The 18064-nt window shown below is 35.8% G+C and overlaps 1 protein-coding gene across 1 annotated transcript in view; it reads left to right on the top strand.

Annotated features, from left to right (window-relative positions):
* LOC136041093 (replication factor C subunit 1-like) overlaps window positions 1-15809 on the top strand; it is a 28024-nt gene extending 12215 nt beyond the window's left edge. Inside the window, exons 5-8 of the mRNA XM_065725647.1 lie at window positions 4277-4422; window positions 9359-9572; window positions 12179-12379; window positions 15593-15809. Of these exons, the coding sequence (XP_065581719.1) occupies window positions 4277-4422; window positions 9359-9572; window positions 12179-12379; window positions 15593-15706 (675 nt within the window). The 3' untranslated portion in view covers window positions 15707-15809. The remainder of the gene's footprint in view (window positions 1-4276; window positions 4423-9358; window positions 9573-12178; window positions 12380-15592) is intronic.
* The last annotated feature ends 2255 nt before the right edge of the window (window positions 15810-18064 follow it).

Raw genomic sequence — 18064 nt, forward strand, 5'->3', positions numbered from 1 at the left:
GCAACACAAACAGTATGGCGTAATTCACAAGATCTAAAAACTCTATTTTGACGTCTGTTTTTGTAGTTGACATGAGGATTTTGCTTGGTTAAGTCAGATAGTGTTAATTTTTTTTTAAGACGAACATGAGTTTCCTCTTCTTTCAATTTTGTAAACTGTTTATTATTCGACTCAAATTTCTAAAAACTGTTTCATAAATACTGCAGTAAACTGATAGTTAGAAAAAATAATGTGTTTAAACATTTTCTTGTAACAAAGATTTGAAGAAAAATAATCGGTAACTTAAAAAATGTTAACATACCATGTTTTTAGTGAATAGCGAAATTTCATATAAAGACCCAGAATTACGTATTTAGCCAGCGTAATTGAGTCGTTTTGGCTTTGCTGTGCATTGATCTATTGCTGTTTTCCTGATAAGGTTAAAGCTATAAATACGTATCTTTGAAAGTCCCGCAAATTGAAATAAATAAATAAATCCTTATTCACATGTATGTAAAATCGCTGGAAAATGAGACAGTCAAAATTTAGATTTCTAGTAAGGGTCTAGGCTTTGTTATTTTTGTTTTCATAATTGACATGAGAATTTTGCTAGGTTAAGTCAGATTGCGTTAGGATTTTTTTCTAGGACGAACATGAGTTTCCTCTTCTTTCAATTTTGTAAACTGTTTATTATTGGACTTAAATTTCTAAAAACTGTTTCATTAATCCTGCCGTAAACCGATAGTTTGAAAAAAAAAGTATTTAAACATTTTCATGTAACAAAGATTTGAAGAAAAATAATAATTGATAACTTAAAAAAATGTTAACATTCCATGTTTCTAATGAATAGCGAAATTTCATATAAAGACCCAGAACTACGCATTTAGCTAGAGTAATTGAGTCTGTTGCGTTCCTTTTGGTTTCGTGGTCCTTTGAATTAATGCTCTTTTCCTGATAGAGTAAGGTTAAAGCTATAAGTAAGTATCTTTCAAAGTCCAGCAAATTGAATGAAATAAATAAGTTCTTATTCACATGTATGTAAAATCACTGGAGAATGGGGCAGTCAAACTTTTTGTGACTTATTTTTAAACTAATTTTTGACGAAAAGGAAAGTTCTAATTAAAGTACTTTCCTTATCATAGTTAATATCTTCATCGGTTAAATTTGATAATTTTTGGATATAATTGATCACATTCCAGCTCATCGCTGCCACGCGGAATGACTTACATTGCAAAACACTAAAATATTTATATTGTTTTCTAGCAATAATGTTGTTGATTATATTCAGGAGCGTATTTCTAGTTTTACGAGGTGTATTCAATCACTTGTAGGGCATTTATTTTGATGTATTATGAGGTTTTACCAACCGAGTATTGCTGTCTCGTTTTCAGACCCTAAAATCAGAGCACTGCATACTAGTTTGTAGAAACAGAATATGAGCGAAACGTTCTGTAAAAGTAATACAAGAGCCCTGCTACAGCATCTACGACAGTGCCCCTAAGGTCTTGAAATTACCCGTTCTGTTCGGTCAAAGATATAATCTAGTAGTGAAATCTGAAACAGTGAAACGAGAAGTACCTGTCTGTACTTAAATTGTGTTAAAAGACTTACCAGGCATTACAACTGAAATCTAAAAAATTGAAACGAGAAGTACCTGCCTGTACTCCCACCTTCTGTACCGATCAATAGACTTACCAGGCATCACAACCAAAATCTGAAAAAGTGAAACGAGAAGTACCTGCCTGTACTCCCACCTTCTCTACCGATCAATAGACTTACCAGGCATTACAGCTGGAATCTGAAACAGTGAAACGAGAAGTACCTGTCTGTACTCCCACCTTCTGTACCGATCAATAGGCTTACCAGGCATCACAACAAACAATGACCCATTAAATGCCGGGTGCCCGAAAAGTGTTATCATTTTTCCCAGTTGTTTCATTTAGACGGAACTATAAAAACAGTAAATTAAGCAATACTATTGGGAATAAGTATTATTTCTTTATTGGATTATCTTAATTGGCAATTATGTGTGAAAAACAATATTGCCCGAAAAACCTTGATGATATCACAACAAAATAATATCGCCTAAAAGGGACTAAAATTAATGTCTATGGAATTGACCTATCTTGCCAATTTATTTTATCTCATCCTTCTACTTTTGAATTTTGTCGGTATAGATCTTGTGACCGCTGTTCCAAGTTGCAGCTCTAAAAGAAAGGTGCCATCTGAGACGCTGCCAAAATAACGCTGGCTCTATTTCCAGGGTTGCACCATCCCTCGACGAAACACAAAGTGAATTGGCCACTCAGATAGTGAGACTTAACGCCTCTGGATTTCCTCCGTTGGGTTTGTCTAAAGAACTAATTCTGTATCAACAAGCCAATAATAATTGTACGCTTGAAAGATGGGACAATAGAGTGTATTGGTTTGATTGTTCAGTAGCATTGTAGTGATGTCATTTATACGTATTTTTGGCAATAATATTTTGTCATAATATCCCCATGTGCATTTTTGGGTGATGTTATTTTTCCCGCATAATTGCCATTCACTAATGAACGTGAATCAAGAATAGGAGAGGAGAATTTTGGGTTTTCAAAATTCGTGGCCTAACAGCATACTGAGCATTTACTGGTCACAGAACACGTCAAACCAGTCCACATGTTAAATGACGGAACAACCTCTAGTGATCGACATCATCAAAGTTTACGGGGGAAATATTTGGGACATATCCTCTGTATGGACGACCATAGACTCTCAAAAGCCGGTCATTATGAAATCATAGTTGGGGGAAAACCTAGGAATACACAGTGCCAGGCCTATGAGAGGGATCTAAACAACCTGTGTACCAGCCTTAAACCAAAAAGGGTGGTTATCATTGCAGCAGAAAACTTGTAGGTTGGCTGGCAGCCCCTCCCTACTGGACTGGGTGTTTCTGAAGGTACACATGAGCCAGAGGTCTAAGCTAATGGAAATAACATGATTCAATGAAGAACTAAATAACTTTGTATCCATTAATATTGATTTATGTGCTGCTTTTATCGAGCCGTCTTAATGAAAAACTGGTCTACAGACATATTAGTCATGTAGATCTCAGCTAATATAAGGAAACATTACCACACGCAAGTAAGTAAACAACCTAGTTATCTTAAAAGAGTGGTGGTAATTGTCTAGGTAATAGAGAATAAAACTTACCTTATCCGTGATCTGCATCCGGGATCTGTCTTGTGGTAAAAAATGCAAATTTCCATATTTTTGTAGATAGGAGCCTGAAACTTCTACAGTAGGTTCTCTGATACACTGAATCTGATGGTGTGATTTTCGTTAAGATCTTATGACTTTTAGGGTGTGTTTCTCCCTACTTTCTATAATAAAACAAATTTTTTCAGGCTCGTAACTTTTGATGGGTAAGATTAAACTTGATGAAACTTATGTATCTAAAATGCGATTCTTTTGATGTAAATGTTGGTGTCAAAATTCTGTTTTGTAGAGTTTTCGTTACTATTGAGCCGGGTCGCTCCTTACTACAGTTCAATACCACGAACTGTATGATTTTGACAATGTGTTCCAGTGTTCAAATTATTCTTGTAATTTTTTTTTTTTTTTTTTTTTTTTTTTTTTTTTTTTTTTTTTTTTTTTTTTTCAAATGGTGCTCAATACTGTATAATAATTGCGCTTATTCAATAAGTCAATGCTAACACCGTCGCAATACCAGGCCGCTTGAGGGCTGAGGCAAATAGCTGCGTATGCCTCGTCATCCATTACAATAAGCTGTATTAATGCAGTAATTTATATTCAACGTAGTGCTAGATAACGTATTTTGCCTGTTCCAAACCACAAACAAAAAGTACGTGAAACAAATGTATATTTGCCCTATCTTACGGTGTTTAAAAGAAGAGTAAGAAGAGTGTGGTATCCGGCTGGCTTTTGGGTATGTATGTTGATGTTAACGCACAAGTACCAAATTGATTAGTACCTTAAAATTATTTGTTGGACGTCTTTATTTATACATTTTGTTTGTGTTTTAAACACCAAAAGAAACCCCTATTGGTGGCATGACAGTTAAAATCCAAATAGCTCGTGCAAGCACACCCTGCCAGAGATCACCAATAAGCTTATGTATTAATTATTGCGTCTACTGCCGGATCATACCAAAATATATTTTAAGAAATATTGCTCTTTTGATAGAAACTGGGTAATTTTGTGATTAAGGTCACTGGTTTTCGTTGTTTTCGCAAGGGGTTAAATCTAACGGAATTTACACTGATCAAGTTGTTTTTTTTTTTTTTTTTTTTTTCAGGCGATTTATTCAAGTGTAATACCTGGCGATCTAATGGAAGGACATTTTGTTGGTCAAATAGGATTCCCACAGTGGCTTGGAAAAAATTCAACCACTAACAAAAATGATAGATTGCTCCAACATCTTCAAATGCATATGCGACTAAGGTCAGTTCTCCTATCATATAGATGGTAAAATCTGGGTCAGTTTATTTGCAGTAAATCAAAATGCTTAAGTGACATTTTCTGTACAATTGAAAATTATAATCAGTGCTTTCACACCTCTCGATTTATCTGGATACCTTTCGACTTTTTGGAAAATCTCCCGACTGAAATTTTCTCCCGATTTCTGTTGAATTGAGCTCTGTTCAACTTGAAATTTCTGATCTTTCGCGATTGTTTGGCAAAATGCAAGTCTTTGTTGCCCGTAAAAGGGGGATTTCAAAGACGCTGGCCGCGTTTGATTCGCGGAAGTCAACTGCGGACCCTAGTTAATGACCTAGTCAGCAGCTTGTCCCGTGACAGACCATTGTTGTGTTTGAAAAAGGATTGATTTGATTTAATTCTCAGATCATAACTTCATCTGATCTGATCAGTCAGCTCTGACAGTTCATTTCCACTGGATAGGTTGTGTACAATAAGGACGCGGCTTACCTTACATGACAGGATTTTTTTTTATTTTTTTTTAGGGCAAGTAACAAGTTTACTGGAACTGGACAATTATGCATCCCTGCATGTGGGCAACCCAAGAATTAGGCTACTGAACTGTCCTCGGGAGTAGGTGGCTTTTCTGCTTCTATGATCTGTTTCTTTACCAAAATAACATGTTTTAACTTGAAACCAATTCTTAACTATTTGCTAGTTCAAGGATTCTATAGTACAAATTTGAATACACTATTCTTACGGGTCTTATGGATACCTGGTATTCCCCAGACTAATAGGCTAGCCTAAATCAAAATAACGATTTCGAGTGTCGGTGAAATCGGCTTCACAATATAGGAGGATGGATTTTAAGATGTAGGCCGAAGCCAGCCATACCAAATCTGTTTTCAAAGTGCCGATATGTCCAAATTTTATGTCACGGTGTTCAAACTGTATTAAAATTGTGTTATTTTTGCTATTCAAAGTGTGTTATTTTGTTCTGTTTTGGGGAGATCGGAAATCTAGAAAAACGGTTAGAATGAAGGGATTGGCGTATCAGGGATCCGATCAAACTGACTTATATTGGGAATCCGGAATATTGAGTCATGTGTAAATTTGGAACAGGTGATCGGATTCGAGCGAAACTTAATAATTGAACAGACGACATGTCTCTGGTGATCTTTTTCATGTCCGGACCGGATCCGACAAATATTGGGGGGGGGGGTACGTGACCGGCTTGGACTGGAGAGATCGGAATGTAACTTTATGGGAATAAAAAACAGATGCTCTGGATAGAACCATTTTCAGAACTGGATTGGCTCTGGGCACTGCGTGGGGAGTTTGAGGTAGACCCCAGAAGTTCTGGGAGGTGAAGAATGGACTTAAGACTCTCACAAATATTTCTTATTCTACTTTGTTCTGTCTCTCTATTACGGACATTTTTACCACCAATACAACTGGTATGTGATACATAACAGCTGTTGAAAACCTCCTGATTTTTTCCCCGCCTTAACAAAACTTTCGATAATCTCCCAACTATTTTGGGGTCGTTACTGATTTTCAGAAAAAAAAAAAAGCGGAAGCGCGTTTATAAGCCATCTTCTGAAATTCAACGCATTTGGTCAACTGGTCCAACCCATTTCGGTCTCCTTGTTCTTCATGCTCAAGGATACTTACAAGTTATTACTTCTTTTAAAATATTTTGGTTATTTTGATATCCTTGATCTTTATGCTCAAGGATTCTTCAACTCTCACTTGCTCTCTTCTTACTTGCTGAGCTGTTTGTGAATTGTAGATTCTAATGCGAAAAATAGGGTATCAAGACACGATTAGAACCGTATGAGACACAGTTAAACAACCTAAGGTTCACTCATCCGCAGAACGTATCCCTGATTTTTTTTTTTTTTTTTTTTTTTTCTCTGAAGTTCTTTATTATGAAATTACCAAGCTCATATTTAAATTGGATTAGTCGGAACATCGTCTTTTCTTTTTATTTGCCTTTTCTTTTCTTTTTTGATTTTTTTTTCTAAACGTTTTCGCAAGTTGTAGCCTCAATAGAAAGTGTTTCCATAAATTTCACGAAAATAGTTAAATAATTGTCAAATTCAAAACGTTTGTTCATACAAAATTTTTTTTCTGGTACTTTTCTGTTATAGCGCCTATGTATATAGAAGCTAAGTAGAACCAATTTTTTCATTTGTTTTGATTCCAGGGAGCTGCGCAAATGGACTTGATAAAGTTGTTTCCCCAGATCCGTCCATATGGGGGGCTAAAGGGAGAGGAATCAACAACTAGGTATGACTAGAAAAAATAGCCATTCTTTATGGGTTTTACTGTGCCTTAAAATCACAATTAATTGTTAAAAACACAACTATACTATGTTTGTTTTTTGCAACGATTTTTTAGTACCTAAAATTGACCCTGATTGTTGAAAAATCAACAATCGTGTATGTTTTACTTTTTCCAATCGTTTATTCTTGTATTTTCAAAAACGTGTAATTTTCGCCCAGGCATTCATTGTGGACTGTGTCGCCGCTTTAAAAGAAAATGTTAAAATATGCGAGTAGTCCTTGATGTCATAAAACTGGTTTCTCTGGGTGCACTCGGAGATAATTACCTTAGCCTGAGTGAGATAAACTGCTATGTATATAGATTGGGTTAGGTATTTAATATAATGCGTTCTGGGAGGCCTGTTTTCCATAATCCTCTGTTGTAGTTACTAAATTATCATATTTTCGTTTATTTTATTATGATTAACCTAACTTCACTTCTTGAATGTGGTCACTATAATACATAAATACCTTAAATGGAAACTACCCAATTAGAGAGATTCGGAATTCCTACAAAGGTAAGTGAAAGGATAAATGGAAAATATGTAATCTGGGTTATATTTTTGCAGATTAGGGGGGTGGAGGAAAGTATTTGGACAGCTTGAAGTAAGAAAACAATTCTTACTTCATAATATGCAGAACAATTGTAGTTAACACATTTTGCATGAAGACCCACTATGCTTTACAACCCCCCCCCCACTACCCATCCTTAATTGGCAAATATATAGCCCAAATTGGTTAATAAAGTAGTTTATTTTCATCATATATTGTGGTATTTTATTATGAACGACCGTCAGAGAAACAAGTTTTGATCTCTACTTTCCTATATACATAGGCGCTATAACAGACAAGTACCTTTTTTTTACCATGATGATGCATGTGTCCAAATGGGCTTGTGTCATGTGAGAAAAGTGACCATGATGTTTGAACATTCAATAAAATATGGATTCTATTGGTCTACCCCTAAAATAGTACCAAATAAAGGCAAAGTAATTTAGCTGTTCCCATTTCGCTACCACTTCAGTCCTAGGCCATGTATAAAAGTTATTCATGGCTTATCAATTGTTATAATGAATGGTTGAATTAATGATTTCTAAAACAATTAAATGCCAACTTTGGTGAAAGTGACACATCATCTGTGGAATCTATGCTTAAAATTGTTTATTTTCTTTTTTTTCCGTATTATAATATTCAACTTCAAAGCCCTTGATAAGTTTACTCAGAAATCCTTGAATAAGCAGTGTTCTATGAGTCTGCTTTGGCTCTCCAAATAGACATCTTAAGTGGTGACAAAACAATCGCAAGCTACAAGAATTGCAGAGTATTTATACTTTTAAACTTGGGGGTGAGAGAGAGGGGGGATACCCTAGGGTCCTGCTTTAGGCATTCAAATTATACAGACCAACGCATCTTTATACTGTTTGAATTTGATAGCTGATTAAAGCACCAAGTGACCATGTGGAAAAAAATCCCCCTAATCAGTTTTTTTGGTTTAGTGAATTTATAACCGTTTTCCATTTAGAACATGTCCATTTTCAAAACACTTTGACAGTTTTTTCGGATTAAAATAGCCATAACTTACCCAAGTTTCCTCTCTCTCTCTCTCTCTCTCTCTCTCTCTCTCTCTCTCTCTCTCTCTCTCTCTCTCTCTCTCTCTCTCTCTCTCTCTCTCTCTCTCTCTCTCTCTCTCTCTCTCTCTCTCTCTCTCTCTCTCTCTCTCTCTCTCTCTCTCTCTTTCTGTGGAAAATTTGACTCTCTTTTGAAAGGGAATCCGATTCTGCTTCTTGACTTTTGCCTATTCTTCCCATTAAAGGAACTAAGCAAAGCTTCTAAGAAGTACTAAAAAAAAAACAAGTAATGAGGTGCTTTTTCCCGTCAATCCTTCAAATAAATGAGTTTAGTGCTTTTAAATAAATTTAAGTAGCTAATATTTTACTCGTTTATCAATATATTAGAAGTGGGATACGAAAAAGAAAATAAATCCATAAAGGAAACTGGCCAGGAAAGTACGCGGGGATAAGGGGCGGTGACGGCTTCAAGATGCCTATCCACAACGTGTGCATGCCCTATCATTGTTACTCTTTAATGACTTTCTAGGGAAGGTCAAATAAAGAAGATCACGTCCTATTGGATTCACAAACCAGTTACGGTTTATGTCTAAATAAGTTTCAGATCAGATCTTAAATTTTTGTCGGAAAATTAGTGACCTGTAGCTTCAATGTTTCCGGGTGGACTATTGACGTTGAAACAATATGTTTGTTTTATGTATAACCACGGAGTATTTAACGGAGAGAGCATAATGAATACTACAGAGGACGCCTGCGTTTTTAAAATTCTTTAAATTTAAGATGTCGGTCGAATTTATCAGGTAATGTTTTTTCCTGAATTCAGGCTTTTAAAAATGCTGGCTGCTTGCCTCCTCCCTAACAAGTGATATTCATGCTTTGATGATGTGTACACTTTTCTTCATAAACCAGGAAGGGACTTTGAGGTGCTCAGGGTCTTGTAGTGGCACAGTGGGTTTAACCTTAGCCTGGTAATACGAAACCCAAGGTTTGAACTCAGCCTCAACATACTGAAATATAAAAAATTCAAATTTAACGCGTTTTTTAGTTGTTGTCATTTCTTTTTAGAATCTCTGGTAGCAAAAGAGCAGTGAATTTGGACTACATTCAGTATATAAGGGACGCAGTCACTAGGCCTCTGATAAAAGAGGGTACAGATGGTGTAGAAAAGTCAGTTGAAGCTATGACATCATATGATTTGATTCGAGAAGATTTGGGTGATATTTTATCTTTGACAACCTGGCCTGGAAGGAAAGATCCTATGAGCCAAGTGGAAGCTAAGGTTAGAAAATTATCAGTTGTTAGACTTTTAGAAAGAAGAAGGCTATGATTTGGATATACTCTAGGGACCTTTGGACACAGTGCTCACTTGTTTTTTTACTGTTTGTACTCCCCATCTCCCCTCAATACTTCTCGATTTTACTCTACCTTCCCCTTCCTCAATAAAAACATATTTTTGCTATTATTATTAACCTGAAGCTTAAACGTTACTTATGTGTAGGGCTGGGGTCCTTGGAAGTACGCCACAGTATACATTTCCACCCTTTTATTTTTCCCTTTGTATAGGAGATAGGCCGTTGCTAAAAGCTAGACAAATAGTTCATCTTTAAAGATCAGGAACCCAATCTTTTTCTAAAATATTTAAGACATCACCATTTATTTTGTTTATCAATAATGAGACATTCAAATATTCTGCCACCTTAACCCTAAAAGGTACACATCAAGATATTCTAGCTTTGGATATGACATAAAATCCTCTTCAACGGGCCATTTTGCAAAAACTGAAACATAAGTTTCCCTTATATAATTTAATATTAATATGGCATAACAGAATGTTATATGTTACTCAATATTGTTTAAGGTTTATGTACATTGTTGAACTTTCTTATGTTATTTTCTACTCTCCTACGCAAGGCCGTATCCAGTGTGTGTTGGGGGGGGATTTTTGTCCGACTAGCAAAAACGTAACAAAAATCTATATGAAAAAAATTATGCATATTTTTTATTGTAGCCCTCCCCCCCCCAAAAAAAACAAAAAGAAGAAAAATTTTGGATACGGCCTTGCTCCTATAGTTTTAATGTATCAACAAAAGGCAACACTTTTGCTATTATTCTATAGTCGAAAGTTGGCTATCCTTCTGGTGAATTGCATTTTCGAAATTTAGAGTATATTTTTTTTAGATTGAAAATAGGATTAATATTAGCTGAAAATTGTTGAAAAAAAGACAATATCCCTTTCTTGTCCTTTTGGTGCAAACTATATCTGATTGTCGCAAAAACATTTTTCTGAGGGAACATATACATATATATATATATATATATATATATATATATATATATATATATATATATATATATATATATATATATATATATATATATATATATAAATATATAAATATAAATTGACAGCATTACCTAGCTTTTGTTCTTCATTTAGATGTTCTATATTTGTCCTTTGCAAAAAATGATAATATCTACGAACAATTGTTTATCCAGATTTTTGTTTACAACTGCGTACTAATTCCTCCGTCCTAACCGACTCAAAGCTTCACTCTTGAATGTACCTCCTATGAAGTTGCTGTTTCCTTTAAATCCTTTCTCACGACCTTTTCCCGTCCCATTGGAGGATGTCCTTCTCTGTCATGGAAAAGGCAAAGCATCCATATCATGGATGCTTTGGCAAAGCACTCCATACCAAAGGCAAAGCACTCCATATCATGGAGTAGCAAAGCAACCATGCTACTTAGCAGTTTTTAAATTTGTTGGTAGATTTTGTCCAAAAATACCATTTTTAAACATAAAAATACTTTTTGCTCAAATAAAAGCTGTTAAAACACATGTTGTGCTGCTAAAATGTCTGCTAAAGTGCTGCTGCTTAGTTGCTTTCGAATCAATTTTGACTATTACAAAGGGCAATAGCCCTTTCGGTTTCTAATCAAATAAGTCGTTTTCAAAGTTTCTACGACAACTCCTTCGAAAATACATTGCGCCCACATCGCTCTTTACTTAGGCAGCGCTATTGCGCTGCCTATGATATGCTAAGACAAACAAAAAGGCAATTCTAAATTACGTTTTCTGCGGCTTTTCTTTCTTTCTTAACAATTTGATGGCGCTATTTTTGCTGTTTGCGTTCTGACAGGCATAACAGACCGATTTAGTAGTAAAAGTATGTGTTATTTGCTGCACACATTATATGTGTGCATATAATATGTCAATACAGAGGGGAGCTCAAAATCTAGGAAGATACCCCTCCCTGGCTCATCTATTGAGGTGCTTGAATAGGAGAACTAGCATCCAAGAGTCTTATGATTAACGAGCATACAATATTTCTCTGACTCAAACTCACTTTGCGTCAGAGAAATATCAAAGCTGATTGAACATGCGTTTAAGTTATCAATTGCTAAAAAGTGCTATGATTAGCAAATTAAAATCCTTAATTTGTAAAACTTAGCCCTCTCATCTTAATATTTCTTTCATTGAAGCCCTAAAGGGGGGAATCGGAGCATAGTTTTTGTTCACAATTTATTATTTGATACACGATCCTTCCAAATCTTGGTTCTCATTGTCTAGCAACCTCTCTTTTTTTTCTTTTTTTTGTTATCGGGAAAAATTGTAGGTTTTTGTTCATTTATCAAAGTGTTCAGGGATTTCTCTAACCCAAGAAAAACGAACGAAAAAAGAGAAAAACACGGAAGGTAAAAGAACAGCTTCTTTTATACATATTGCAACAAACATTGTAAGCTGGTTAGGAAAAAAGAGTGGAAAAAAGAATATAAAAAGTAAAAAGATAAAATAGTCAATAAAGTATATAAGTAGTAAGAAAAAAGAAAAAGGGAAAAACACGGAAGGTGAAAGAACAGCTTATTTTTTATTTCTCTAACCCAGGTGAAATCTGCATTCACTCGGACCTTTAATAAAGAGGGACATCTTACCCCCTATGCTGATATGAAAATGTCTAAAGTCAGAGGAGGTGGTGGCTTCGCCACTGAAGGGCTAGATGAGGAAGGCATGACTGCTGAAGAAGAAGAAGCTCTTTTAGAAGAAGATGAAGATGAGGATGATCTGAAAAAAGATGCTATGATCAAGGTTTTTATTTTCCCTTATTTGGTTTTTTGCGTAATGTCCAATAAGTACCAGAAGATTTTGTTTTACTCTTCTTATGTAGTGGTACTGATTTGGTTTTTAACGTTTTAACGTTTGAAGTTTTTGCTTTTAACATTTTTACCAGTATTTTAGTACGTGGATTTTTAGAAAAACTCTAGTATAGCAGTTAGTTAGGCAAATGTAAATCTCAAAAATAAGACCAGTAAATTGTATATATTTTTTATTATATCCATCTATAAATATAAAAATAAATTGTTTGTTTGTGTGTTGACTGAAGTCATGTTTGTGTGTCGACTGACGTCATTATAAGGATTGAGCATTATTCCGTCATGAAGTTGTTTGTCGACTGACGTCATGTTTGTCGACTGACGAAATTACAGACCGGGACACAGGGAATATAAATGACGACCGGGACACTCAAAGAGAAATTACAGACTGGGACCCCGGGACACAAATAATGACCGGGGCACAGGGAATATAAATAACGACCGGGACACAGGGAATGTTCGATTAGCAATCACCATCAACAAAGCTCAAGGGCAATCATTAGAATAATGAGGTATAGATCTGAATGCGGATTGTTTTCCCATGGACAATTATATGTTGCATGTTCAAGAGTCGGTAAACCTGACAATCTATTGATATGCACAAACAATGGGACAGCGAAGAATGTTGTATATTTGCAAGTTTTACGTAGTTAAGAACATGTTAAGAAGTAGTTAAGAACATAGATATATATATATATCTATCTATATTCACAGGTTGGACACAGGGACACAACTACAATGGCGCGTAAAGACTTACGCGCCAGGGGGATTGGGGGGCGCGAAGCGCCCCCACCAACTACCAACAGCTAGTATATAAAAATAAGTTGTATGTTTGTGTGTTTGTACGCATATGACGTCATTATAAATATATAAGGCTTTGTATATGAGAAAATTTATGAGAAATATGAGAAATTTTAGTATAAATCCTACAACGGCAGAAGAAACAGCCAAGAAAGCTGCTCAAAGAGTTAATGCCAAAAGGCTCTCGGCTAAAAGAGAAAGTAACAAAAGAAAGCATGCCGAGGAATCACAAGAACAGTGTGAAAACAGGCTTGCGGCTCAAAGAGAAATTACCAAAATCGTGCCGAGGAATCACAAGAGCAACGTGAAAACAGGCTTGTGGCTCAAAGAGAAATTATCGAAAAAAAATCATGCCGAGGTATCACAAGAACAGCGTGAAAACAGGCTTGCGGCTCAAAGAGATAATGCCAAAAGTAAGCGTGCCGAGGAATCAGGTACAGTCCAGTCGATGATTATAGCTTGAGTAGATGTGTTGCGCCTCAGGAAAAGTTAGACTTCCTCAACTGGCTGCACCACCAGAGCCATTGAAGACTTTGCTTACTGGAACTACGTCAGAATCTAAGCGTATTTTATTAAACATACAGAAAATATAACTCATGTTTCCAAATGACGTCGTTTGGTGCCCAAATCGAAAATCAAGATCAATATACCGGGACACAGGGAATATAAATGACGACCGGGACACTCAAAGAGAAATTACAGACCGGGACACAAATGACGACCGGGACACAGGGAATGTAAATGACGACCGGGACACTGAAAGAGAAATTACAGACCGGGACACAAATGACGACCGGGACACAGGGAATATAAATGACGACCGGGACACTGAAAGAGAAATTACAGACCGGGACACAAATGACGACCGGGACAAAGGGAATATAAATGACAACCGGGACACAGGGACCCAACTACAACGGGGATGCCGGGGGGCACAGGGGGGATATATAAATGACAACGAGGACACAGGGAATATTCGATTATCAATCACCATCAACAAAGCTCAAGGTCAATCTTTAGAAAAATGTGGTATAGATCTGAATACGGATTGTTTTTCCCATGGACAATTATATGTTGCATGTTCAAGAGTCGGTAAACCTGACATTTTATTTATATGCACGGACAATGGGACAGCGAAGAATGTTGTATATTCGCAAGTTTTACGTAGTTAAAAACATGTATCTATATCTATCTATATTCACAGTTGGGACACAGGGACACAACTACAATGGCGCGTAACTAATATGGCGCGTAACGACTTACGCGCGCGGGGGGGGCTTGGGGCGAAGTGCCACACCAACAGCTAGTAAAATATATATTTGCATATGCTCAATAAAGCCTAGTATAGTGTTAATTTTATTAAAGAGAACTTTCACAAATGAAACTAACCCCAAGTTACAGTCTGGAGAACCTCCAATTTAAAAACTTCACGCTCAAAACATGCAAGAAATAAAAGACCAATAAATTAGAAAAATTCAGTGACCTTAGAGTTCAAAAGAATTTGAGGAAAATAACTTGGAAAAGCAAATTTTGGGTCCATATTTTTCAAATGTACTAAAGATTATAAAGAACTTCAAAAGTATTTTTTTTTTACTAATCTAAGATTTTATATTATAATTTCAGTTTTTCCTTTATCCAGCTGATTGAAGATGATCATCGTATCCCTATGATTTTTTTACAGTTTTTTAAGGTTATTTGTTACTTTTTGATTTTGTCCTTTTTTGTATTTCACTTTTTTGGACCAAAATCACGCAAGGGTTTCAATCTTTATCTTTCAAGAGCCAAAATTGGCCTGTATAAAATTTTGGAATAAATAAAATGGAATAAATAAAAATGGAATAAATTGAACAGAAGAGTGAATTCAAAAATAACTCTTCTGTTAGATGATATGATCTTAGCTAACATCGTGAACACAGTGTCAACTAGCTACTGCTGCAATCTATTGTTTTTAAACCTGTTTTATTTCTTTAGGTGAAAATGGCATAAGTGATATTTCTTTCGGTGAAAATTGCAAATTTAATTCCATTTAAACTTGCTCTCTGTCAAATCTCCTCCCACACACACACACACATCTTGCTGTCAAATTTATTTGGGGAAAACGCAAGAATATTTCATTTTTTGGACCAAAATCATGCAAGGGTTTCATTCTTTATCTTTCAAGAGCCAAAATTGGCTAGTATAAAATTTTGGAATAAATAAAAATGGTAAAAACTGAACGGAATAGTGAATTCAAAACTAACCAGAATTCAGATAAAACTCTTCTTTTAGATGATATGATCTTAGCTAACATAGTGTCAACTAGCTACTGCTGCAATCTGTTGTCTTTAAACCTGTTTTATTTCTTTAGGTGAAAAGTAAGCCACGAAGCAAAAAAACTGAAGGTGATTCGACAAGCAAAGGCAAAGGCAAGGTAACTCAGGGTGGTAATAAACCTGCAAGAGGAAGAGGAAGAGGAAAATAAGATAAATAAACGCATGGAACTTTTTGGCTCTGTGGATTTATTGATAAATTGTATTTTAAGTTTTCCACCAATTTGTCTAATTAAAAATTTCGAATTTTAAAAATGTCAAAACGTAGGGAAGCGATGCAGTATTTGATAATGGTTAAATAAACTGGCCGCAAGACCCACTGTACAAGAGGTTTAGTGGCAACATGTTGAAAAATCTGAAGACTGTAATTAGATTTAAACTTCTTTTCCGCTGGTTAGGTTAGGTGATCAATATTTTCACAAACACCTACAGGGCAGGGTGGGGGGGGGGGCTGACGTATGAAAGAAATTGTTATAAGAATAACTTACTTTTTCCCAGATGGTTACAAAGTATGCCTTTTCTAAATTGTTGGTTTTCTAGAGGGGATGACCTCTCCCCTTCGAGGGCCCTTTCAAGCTGGTTTTGCCATGATTGTTTATTAGTAAGTTATTCCAGAGTAGCGCATTCAGATCTCAATTTAACTAAGACTGCAAAATAAAGAATTAAGATAGCTTATGAAATTAGTTTATTACTGGTTTATCTTAATGCTTTAATCGTCAGGTAGTGAAATATCCTGGACGTTATTTTTTGTTTCCCGTTTCACTTGTGTATGAGCATGCGCTGGAGTATGAAAGATTTGTTTAAGTTCATTTTACTGTAGACTTCTGTAAAAAAAAATAGTATACTACTACTAACAACTTACCGCATCACCAAGCCGTCTGAGGCTAACAGAGCTACGGGCGCTCTTCCTCTATCCCAATCCGTTCAAAGCCTCCCTTTTTACATCCTCCAAGAAAGCTTCCATTTCCTTTAAATCTTACTTTATGACGTCCAACCACCCCAGACGAGGACGACCTTCTTTCCGTTTAACCCTAGTTGGTTGGCCGAAAAGGACAATCTTCGGCAATCTGTCATCCTTCATCAGCACAACATCCCCCAGCAATTTCAACCTTTCTTTCGTTATAGTCTTAGAAAGCAGGATTGAGCCATATTTTTCGTACAGTCATCTTTTCGACATACGGTCAGTAAGTTGGGTATCAAGATCAAACCCTAGGCAATTTCTCCAGAAAACATCTAGTAAATCTTCATCTGCTTTTCGGGCCGCTGTCTGTCATCACTGTAGCTTCTAATTTTCTAATCTTGGTTGGCCGACTTATCCTCCTGTTCTTCCAAGTCTTTTTTAACTGTGAAAAAAACATCCCGAGCCTTGGCTATTCTACTTTTAATATCTTTACTGCTCCTACTGTCTTTACTAATAATGCTACCAAGGTAAGCGAAGCTGCCCACCTGATCAATCTTTTCGTTACCTAAGGTCAACTTTTCATCTTCACTTATTCCTAGCCTTAAAGACTTGGTCTTATTAACATTAATTTTGAAACCTATTCTAGCACCCTTAACTCGCAAAACCTCTAAAAGTTCATTCATTTTGCTTTCATTTTCATCTAGGATGCTTAAATCATCAGCATAATTTAAGTCCAGGAGAATTTTTCCTCCCCATTTGTTTCTGTGGTTCAAAACCATCCATATTAAGTGGAATAGAACAAAACCTTGCTTAATTGATGGTTTAATACAAGACCAGCTGCTAACCTGATTTCCTACCTTAACCAAAGCAGTGTTATTCTCGTACATAGCACTGATCATTTTAATGTATTTGTCTGGTATACCTTACATGGATTACCTGGCTTACCACACAACGATAAGACATTTGCTAAATATCTTCTATCAGAAGAATCGAACGCTTGCTCATAATCTATACAACTGAGGACCAAAGGTGTTTGACAAGTAAGGCACTTCTCAATTATTAACCTACGAGTGAAAATTTGGTCGACACATCCTGCACCTTTTCTACCTTTATCCTTTACCTTTACCTTCACCTTTTCTAAAAACGCACTGCTCTTCTCTTACACCTTGGTCTACAACATCTCTTAGTCTAAAAAGTATCATATTACTAAGCAATTTGCTACCTAATTTTTTCACCTTTTCTTATACAGTGGTTTAATTAAGGTTTTCCTAAAATCTTTAGGTACCTCCGCTTTTTCAGAAATCTTATTCATAATTTTCTACAACTTTTCACCATAGTCACCATATTTAAGAAACTTATTTACCCCAGTATCAGCCCCTAGATCCTTATTATTATTTTTTCATCCTTTTAATTCTGTTGCTAAATCTTTTTCACAAAACAAATCTTCCTTCATATCCAAGATATCACAAATTTCTTCATTTTCCTATATATCTTTTCGCGCAAATCTATCTTGGTTTAGCAGAAATTCAAACTGTTCCGCCCACCTCTCTTTAACCTTTTCCTTATCACTAATTATGGTCTCGTTCCTATCTTTAACTGGGACAAGTTC

Source organism: Artemia franciscana, chromosome 21 (assembly GCF_032884065.1).
Source record: "Artemia franciscana chromosome 21, ASM3288406v1, whole genome shotgun sequence".
NCBI lineage: Eukaryota > Metazoa > Arthropoda > Branchiopoda > Anostraca > Artemiidae > Artemia > Artemia franciscana.